This window comes from Asterias amurensis, chromosome 12 (assembly GCF_032118995.1).
Source record: "Asterias amurensis chromosome 12, ASM3211899v1".
Lineage (NCBI taxonomy): Eukaryota > Metazoa > Echinodermata > Asteroidea > Forcipulatida > Asteriidae > Asterias > Asterias amurensis.
The window spans coordinates 1,655,730-1,665,521 of record NC_092659.1 but is presented as its reverse complement, the minus strand read 5'-3'; the positions used below and the strand labels follow the sequence as shown (position 1 = coordinate 1,665,521).

Genomic DNA, 9,792 nt, shown 5'->3' with positions numbered 1-9,792 from the left:
ACTGAGAGTCATCGAAACCCATCGAATCGGAACGTGTGTCTTTGTTCGCCTAAACCGGAAAAGGGGACTACAAAAGAAAGATAACGTGAGAGAGTTAATTGAGTGAGCTCAAAGCGGTGGAATTACAGGTGCCGAGAGCAGCCGGCCCAGAGATATCCGGAAGTATCTTGGTTCCAAGAACTATATGTGAACTAGAAGTGCCAGTGGTTGGTACGTATAGGAATCAACAAACGTATCTTCGCAACATTTTAACAACATTTTGAATGCTCATTTAGTGGTTTCACGGCCTGACTTGCAAGGTCTCCCCCCATGGTATGGTTAGATCCCCGCTGTTAAAAGCTGTGAACTGAAGGTGAGTCTACAATCTACTTGCTTAATTTATTCCTCCATGCTTTAACATGGAATTTGATAATAATGTTGCGCCTTAAAATTTAAGTTAAATAAGGCCAATCCACTTCGTATCCTTCATTGACTCTATAATAGATATTTAAAATTTTATTATTAAACTAAAGCGCTAGCTGTTTAAAACAATATTATATTATGATGTTTATAATAATACTAAAAATAGAGGTCAGCACACACCTCCAACTGTCCATGCCCAGGATGCCTTGCCCACCTTATGTTGAGCTGTTAAATGGCTCTCTTTTAACATCGGTCTCGACTCATCACTGTTGTCAACAGTGATGAGACCGATGTTAAAAGAGAGCTGTTATCAGCTCAACAAGGTGGGCTACGTTCCGCTATAATGTAGTTCTGGGGAGACCAGACAACTCGTCCGTGGGACAACTCGTCCGTTCGGACAACTTGACTGTTCAGACAGCTCGACTGTTCGGAAAACTCGACGGATGATTTATTTATTCAACCGTCAGACGACTCGACTTGGGGCGGGAGGGGTAAATAGCGGCCTGGGTGGGGATGTACTGACTAGCGACTTGGCAATGATGCAAGGGCGTTCCCCGGGGGAGGAGGTATGGTGGGTGGGTTTAATATCCGGGCAACTGATTTTTATTTTTTTATAATAATTTTTTTTTTACGATGACCCCGCTGCATTTTCATTGTTTTACCATACATGATCGAGTTGTTATTGTTGTTAGTGCTGGGGCTGGGCGAATAGTGAAATTTTGCTATTCGGATACCGCTGGCCAACTATCCGAAATTAACCGGATATTCGAATAGTTTTTTCGCCGCTAGAGGGTGCTATTAAAAAAATAAAAAAATAAAAATATTTAAAAAAAAAATTTGTTTTTGTCGCTAGAGGGCGCTGTTCGTTTGTGAATGAGATCTTCTGGGCGGATTGATATTAGTTTTAGACAGTGTCACTCGGTTCGTTCATAAAAATGACCGGATCTAATTTAAAGATGGCGATTTGCTTTTTCTTTTGAATGTGGATGACTCTACGTGAAGGAAAACTTTGTAATCTTTGAACCAATTACGTCAGAAATGTCATTGTTTTAACTCTTCACGGAGGTGAGCATAGTTAAATACTTAATTTATGCTGTTTTATACTGTCTTAATAGAAGTTTCATTATAGGATTCAGACAAAACATTCATGTCAGTTGTCGCCCGACGTCCGCGGATATTCGGATATTAAAGAATATCCGGTTACTTGGTTGTAATTACAGAACTATCCGGTTTATAAATAGCTATTCGCGCCCTATGCGGATATCCGGTTAAGAAAAAAAAGGCATTCGCGGTTACAGATAGGAAAACCTATTCGCCATTAACCGGATATTCGAATAATTCGCCCAGGCCTAATTGTTGTTGGTAATAAAGTTATAAAAGTAAATCTTCTAATAATAGAGCTGTATCATGTTTTAATTATTTGATGTTTTAATTGTTTGTTTTTGTTAACCTTTTGTTTTGAATAAATTGAAGACAACTGCTAGCTGGCTACACATAGAGTCATACTCATTGTCAGTTGTTTTACACAAAGTCTCGAGATAGTCACTAACAGATGTTCCTGCTAGTATGGCTTCACTGGGACACCACACCTCTTGTGATAAATAATAATGATCAATATTATAGAATCGCAGGAGTTATACAGGAAAGTTCGTGAAAACACATGTCATGACACGGCGAAACGTGCAGAAACAAGGGTGGGTTTTCCCATTATTTTCTTCCGACCCCGATGACCGATTGAGCCTAAATTTTCACAGGTTTGTTATTCTAGATAAGTTGTGATACACGAAGTGTGAGCCTTTGGACAATACTGTTTACCGATGTTGTGCGATTGTTTTAAGGGAAGAATGTTCCAAACAGTATGTTCCATTCCATCTCGTCTCAACTGTAGAATCGTCCCAACTTGGGATGACCAGTCTCAACTTGGGTGCTACAGTTACATGTATTTTATAAGTGCCTTTTGTGACAAGGCCCTAAAGTTGAGAGGGACGGAGTGGCACTCTGATGTCTTCAGGAGAAAATTAGTTATTACTCTTTCATCAATTACTGACTTTACAATAGACTAAACCAAGTAGGATTTAATGCAATAAATTGTTTGCAGACAGCGAATAAATAACGTTTATAATAATGACATTAAGATTTTTCAAATTAAAATACAACAACACCTCTCAATGAATCTAGTGGTCAGTAATGAAATTATAACGCAATCCATCGTCTGCGAGCCGAGGTTGCTAAAAATCAAGTCAAGGTCGCCCAGTTTGCAAATTAAAAAAAAATTCCCTGCTGTTTGCACTGTGTCCGCTGTGTACACATGGCTGTGTGGTCAGAGTAAAAATTCACTTTAAATTCATTAAGTCGCATGTGGCCTGTACAGATTTGTTGTATTTTCAAATTGAAATTTATAGAAAATTTAATAATTTCCTCACAGGTTCACTGGCACTGGAACATAGGGCTAGATTCGAAGTTGGTAGATTGCTGGCATGTTATAATGTAGAGGTTGTGGGTTAAAGTCTTGCTTGAGTAAATTTTTCTCTGTTCAACCCTTAGGCTGTAGGCCTAGTACTTGAATTATGTTTTCAATGAAACTAGAAACTTGTACGATTTTATTTTTGGATTAAAATTGTTTTATACTAATTTGTATGAGTTCTACATGTAGGTGTTAAGGAAAAACACGTTAGTATTACATTATGTTCCAGCCTATTATATGCAAGTTTAACTTTTTCAATTTGTTGATTTTGTTGTTGGATTTAATAAATAGTTTTAGTACACAAACTTCTTTATGGCCTAGCAACATCAAGTTGTTAGTCTTTTTCAATTATGATAATTGAATGTATCGAACATGTAGTAGGTATGTTTTCCAATATGAAAGCATTAATACTATACACACACATGTTCATGCATTCAACATTGTCATCTTTTGCCTTCGAGACTAGTGACTCATCACTTAAAGATGTCTCATGTGCCGATAGTTGATTGCTCGTAATTATGACCGTCTAGCACTAGATACTACACACTGGCTCACAACAGACGATGTACTAGTTTAGGCTAGCTGCCACCATTTACCTCATTACTAATGCTGCGCACGATTTCCGCTTAATGTAGAGATGTGGATATGTAATCTAACATTTTTCCCCTATACTCTATACAAACATTGTATCAGGGCCTAAAATTAACACTGAACCGCAGACTCAAAATGCTTACTGGACTAGAATTCTTTTTTTACAAGACCAGATCAAAATAAGAAAACTTACCTGACCCTGTTTTATACAAAGTATACATTTTAAGGGAAGGTACTCGTTTGGTAATTACTCACTACAAATATTAAAGGCAGTGGACACTATTGGTAATTGTCAAAGACTAGCCTTCACAGTTGGTGTGTCTCAACATATGCATAAAATAACAAACCTGTAAAAATTTGAGCTCAATCGGTCATCGAACTTGCGAGATAATGACGAAAGAAAAAAAACACCCTTGTCACATGAAGTTGTGTGCGTTAAGATGGTTGATTTCGAGACCTCAAGTTCTAAATCTGAGGTCTCGAAATCAAATTTGTGGAAAATTACTTCTTTCTCAAAAACTATGGCACTTCAGAGGGAGCCGTTTATCACAATGTTTTATACCATCAACCTATCCCCATTACTCGTCATCAAGTAAGGTTTTATGCTAATAATTATTTTGAGTAATTACCAATAGTGTCCACTGCCTTTAACTTAAAAACTGACTTGGTAACGAGCATTGGAGAGCTGTTAATAGTATAAAACATTGTGGGAAACGACTCCCTCTGAAGTACATGTAACGAGTTTTTGAGAAAGAGGTAATTTCATACTAAAATAATAAAAGACTTCTAGCTAGAAGTCTGTTATTCTTATCTGAAAGCACACAATTTCGTCCAACAAGGGTGTTTTTTCTTTCATCATTTTTTTGCAACTTCGATGACAAATTGAGCCCAAATTTTCACAGGCTTGTTATTTTATGGTTATGTTGGGATACATCAAGTGAGAAGACTGGTCTTTGACAATTACCAAACGTGTACCTTCCCTTAAAATTCTGTTTTCACTTGAACAAGTGCTTAGGCTGTGTAAGAGAAAAATTATTTTGTTTTCTGTAGTGTATGGATATTGATATAAGTATAAAATACTTCATTATTGCATTATTTTTATTAGACTCAAAGTCAACATTTGAATATTTTATTATGTTTTTTGTTTTTTTTAGAATCAAGATGTTAGACAGTGAGGTGTTCTTCTTAATATTCAATTAGTGCCAAGTGTTGTCACTTTTTTTTATTTTTTAAATATTTTTTTTTGTTTTATCATTATAAAGTATGAGGGCTCCCAAATGATCAGCTGTGCTGGATGGGTCTCCCTTGTTAATTATCAATTTAAAACAATTAATAAATATTTATAAGCAATTCTAAAAAACACAAGACTTATCTTTTTGATTTCGAGACCTCAAGTTTAGAATTTGAAGTCTCGAAATCAAGCATCAGAAAGCACACAACTTTGTGTGACAAAGGTGTTTTTTTCATTCATTATTATCTCGCAACTCCGACGACAAATTGAGCTCAAATTTTCACAGGTTTATTTTATGCATATGTTGAGATACACCCAGTGAGAAGACCGGTCTTTGACAATTACCAATAGTGTCCACTTCCTTTAACTGGTATTTGGCAAGTTGACCACTGTTCCAGGAGAACGCTGTTTGTTTGTTTGTTTGTTTGTTTGTTTGTTTGTTTGTTTGTATACAACTTGTCAAGAAATGTCGTGGGTAGGTGGGGATGGTTGCTTAGCTTTAAGTGAGACTGGTTACATTTGTTAATCACAGGACCACATAAATTGTTCACAACATCCGGTTTGTATAAATCACCAACGTTTGTATTCTCATCTCAAGAGGTTGCTTCTAAAGAATCCTTCTTTCTTTGTGTTTATTCTTTATTCACAGTAACAAGTCTATGACTTGAAGGACATCTCTCCCGATCATCAACATTACAGGATACACAACATCCGCAGCCGCTGGATGACTGTATCCCTCAGAGTGTACGTTCGGACAGCGAGCTCAGACTACAGGAAACGAGGTGTTTGACGTCACAGCTCGAAAAAGGGGGGAGCCCTCGATCATCATCAAAACCCTAAGCCCTGGATTGCGAGCTACACATAGTAATGTGTGTTTACAGGTGTCCCTAGTGATAGGCTATAACATCAACAAAAATGTGCGTAGCGGTAGCAGCGTATTTAACCATCAGCTGACCTCTGACCTATGTTTTGGAAATAACTCCTGGAGAGGCTGTCAACGATTTTGGGGGTTTTGTTTTAGGGGGGAGACCTAACGAGAGGAGGATTATTAATTGAACTTTTAAGATGGTCTCTCACATACGCTTGGAGAATACTCAGAACTATAAGCAGCAGATATGCCTGTCATTTATGACTGGGTTTTACGGCTGCCGATGGAAGAGGTATCAACGGTCGACAGAACCGACTACAAAGGTAGGAGGGTTTTTCTTGAACTTTCAAAAAAACTGAGGCCAGTGGTTTAAGCATCAGGCCAATTTCACGCAACTCTAGAATTAATCCTAACTCGAGTTAGGACAAGATGATTCCTAAGTTAGGAAGAGTTTGGTGAAATCGACGGCTGGGACAAGTCCGGTAGAAAAACAAGATTGTTCAATGGTAAAAATAATAACAAATACATCTTTTACATGTTTGGTCTGTTTTTAAAAGCAGGCATGAAGTTTTTCTTACATCAGTCTGATTTTATTTGTTGGCCTATACATGTACATAGCCTGAAAATCCTCAACCATGTTTGTTAGCCCTTGTACGCAACACAATTGTTTCCCCAAAAATTCTAATGGCCAAATATTATGCCAGTTTTAACATTTTGTTCCTGCATTGTCTAAACAGTTATATTTTAGCAATTTTGCTTGGCAATGGCACTCAAAGTAGAGTTTGAAACTTTGCATGGTGGAATAACTGGAAGTATAACCAAGAGAAGTTTGCGGCAACACCATGTGAAAATCTCTTTTGAGTAGTGTTGGTTCTGAAAAGAACCGATGGTTAGCGACTCAACAATTCAATCAGTATTTTTAAGCTGTTGATGACTTTGCAACAATTTCTGGATATGTCTTTTGAATTCACCTTCAACTTGAAGTATTTCCACCTACGCATCCTGTGCCAAAAAGAGATAAAGGTTCAACAATTCATTGTCAGCTTGAACGACAAGACCTTGTACAATTTTCCCACAGTTGTCCTTGCCGTGAAGGCCTCTTGCTTTTGCCTGGTTTCATAAAATAGGTTTCTAGCTAAATTAACTTATGAGTAAACCAATTCATTATTTATTTCCAGTCAATCCCAAAACAAAATTTCTTTCCTTGTTACAAACTATACGTCTTAAAGACGACCGCACAACTTCTTTAATAATAGGAAATTTTGTAATACTGTTTTGTTGGCACACTTAGTATCAGCTGAGAATTTAACAAAACTAAACAAAGGGGAAAATATTCCCTTTTTGTACCGTCCTAATCACAGACCAAAAAGTTATCTTTTGGATCCAAAATTAAGGACCCGTTATAGTGTGGACAGATCCATACTACTTTGTTGATTTTACTCAATTAGTATCCTATTTTTTAAGTCGGATTTCTCTTTCTCTTACAGTTTGAGAAGGCATGGGTGTTAATGCTGGCCTTGTCATTTGCCTTCATTGTAATCTTTCTATACTACTGGGTGATGGCACAGAATGACATCGCTTATTTCAACGGGTAAGTCCACACTTCCTCTGTTAGCGCCTTGTAGGACTCTTTAAAAGTATTGAAGGCAATAAGTACCTTCCTTGAAGGACTGACCGATAGTTAAGAGTGTGTGATATAAGAGGGTCAAATATTCAAGAGAGTCCCCAATGTCTGAATGAGCTTTATGATGATCTCATTTTCCCATGGTTAGAGCAGGCCTGTATGCTTCGTTTTTTGAATGGGCAGAGGCACCAGGGCATTTTCTCCTTGTTAAAGGGCACCTTATGAGGAAATTATAAATTTTTACTGGAGCATTTTAAGGGCACCCAGGCCTGTATGTTTCGTTTTTGAAGGGGCAAGGGCACCAAGGCATTTCTCTCTGGCAAAGGGCACCTTATGAGGAAATTATAAGTTTCTACTTGAGCATTTTAAGGGCACCAATGCAATGACAACGGGGCATGGAGGCAATTGCCTTCAATGCCTCCGTGAAGTATCAGGCCTGTTACCCTGGTCAAGTGGTTGGACTGAAGGGCTTGCAATCACGAGGTTGTGGGTTTGAATCCTACCAAGCTAACCGCTGATTTCACAAAGACTTGAATAAGTATTGTCGTCTACATGTAGTTACTGAATCACAATTCTGTTGCCAGCTTGGTGTTTATCCCCTTGTGGGAGTTTGTAGCTCCCTTGGCTGGAAGACAAAGAGATTCTCAGGCCTGAATTACACAAAGGCCATGACCTTTGACCCAAGTCTTAGCCTTGATACCCATCTTCAAAGTGGTCTTTGCAAAATATAAATAGGCGTGCTGTCGCAAGTCTTTGTCTTCAATTTTAAAAAGGGATATTTGTTGATTAACTTTGTTTATTTGTTTTTAACCTACAGGTATCTCTATAATTACATTGGAACGTGGTTCGATTGGTTTATGCTTTTCTACGTTTTGACAATTTTGACACTCATCTACTTAGGAATACTTTTGGTAAGTTCACTGTTTTGGGGGCAAAACAGAATAATCAGTGTTTAACAAAAATTGATATTATTTCAAATTTAGTTTGACCCATCCACTCACCAAACATTTTGAAACAGACTATTGAAGGGTATTGGTACTTTTTGTAGGATGCAATTCACAATGTCTACAGATTTACATTAAACTCACACAGTTTGAAGATAAAGATAGTCGAAAGCTTCCCTTTAAATATTACTTGCCGTGGTGCTGTAGTTTTTTAAAAATGAGTGAAAGAAGTCACAAAAATAATTAGTCAATGGAGACACAAATTATTTTAGCTTGTACAATGTATTTCTGTGACATTGTTTTACTCATTTCTCAAAAAACTACAGCACCTCAGCCAGTTGTATTTTAACGGAAACTTTCTACTATCATTATCTTCAAACGTTGTAAAGTTGAATGTAAATCTGTGGACATTGTGTTTTGTGTTACAAAAAGTACCCAAATCCTTTAACCATTGAAAATCATTTGAAATTTACCCAGTCAGTGACTCTTTTGGTATTACAATAAATAACTCTTCTGACATTGACAGTGCATTTTGTAGGTTTTATGACAGGTGGTCACATTCCCTGACCTCAAACCATCAGTTCCAATTTAATATCAAATGAGGGGCCTGACTGATTTTTCCTGCCGTTCCAATATCCCAGCTTATTTATTGGTCAATATCCATGTTCACAAATTATTTGTTTTATTGATCAATATTTATAATCAAATCTTCCATACCTGTGGGCTAGTTCATACCCAATATAACCATACTATTCTAGCTGATCTTAAACTTGACCTTGCTGATAATTAGCCCAAGCTGTGGCGATTCAAATCAGATTTTAAGAGAAAGTTCAACATAAGGGAATAGTTTGTAGAAATCTCTACCACTGGGAAGTATGTTTGATACCTTGATGACAAGAAACGGAACGACCTTCACCAGTCCAGGGGTTTTCCTGGCAGGCAAGATGTCGTGTTGTGTAAATACGATTCTTAGATTTTATAAATGAAAAACTAGAGTTAAAGGAACACGTTGCCTTGGATCGGTCGAGTTGGTCTTTGAAAAGCATTCTGTAACCGTTTGTTATAAAATCGATATGGTTAGAAAGATGTTGTAAAAGTAGAATACAATGATTTACCCAAATCATTGGGAGTCGAAAATTTGACTCCCATAAATGGCCGACCGTGTTAGTTCGCGACGTAAAATGAAAACCGTGCAATTTTGAGTGATACTTGTATGGACCATTTTATTCTACTTTTAAAACATCTTTCTAACCATATGCATTTCATAACAAACGGTTTCAAACGCTTTTCATAGACCAACTCGTCCGATCCAAGGCAACGTGTTCCTTGAACTGTTGCAAACTGCTTACCAAAAAAAAACACCATTTTGTATCAATGCAAAAGAATAGCTGGTGGCCTGATGTTTTTACCCTACAGCAGTGTCTGTCTTGAAGGCTATATGACAACACATTTAATAATTCTACAGAAATTAAAGTCATATCTCCTTAAACATGTTAAAAGGATCCCTTGCTGGTGCTTCCCAGGTTGTATCGTAAACTTCGGTGCGATCAAAGAACAAAGATACGGGAGACCGCCAACATAGGGCTTGAAGGCCCAGTTGGTAGAGCTGGCATGTTCATCTGGTTGCAACTTCAAGTCCCCTTTCTTTGGTCAACCCCAAATTACTCA

General features: G+C 37.4%; 1 protein-coding gene across 3 annotated transcripts in view; it reads left to right on the top strand.

Annotated features, from left to right (window-relative positions):
• Positions 1 to 17: 17 nt before the first annotated feature.
• Positions 18 to 9,792, top strand: part of LOC139945193 (glycerophosphodiester phosphodiesterase domain-containing protein 5-like) — a 34,525-nt gene continuing 24,750 nt past the window's right edge. For all 3 annotated transcript variants that reach the window (XM_071942486.1, XM_071942488.1, XM_071942487.1), the window contains exons 1-4: positions 18 to 352; positions 5,338 to 5,879; positions 7,044 to 7,147; positions 7,998 to 8,091. In XM_071942486.1, the coding sequence (XP_071798587.1) occupies positions 5,754 to 5,879; positions 7,044 to 7,147; positions 7,998 to 8,091 (324 nt within the window). In that variant the 5' untranslated portion in view covers positions 18 to 352; positions 5,338 to 5,753. The remainder of the gene's footprint in view (positions 353 to 5,337; positions 5,880 to 7,043; positions 7,148 to 7,997; positions 8,092 to 9,792) is intronic.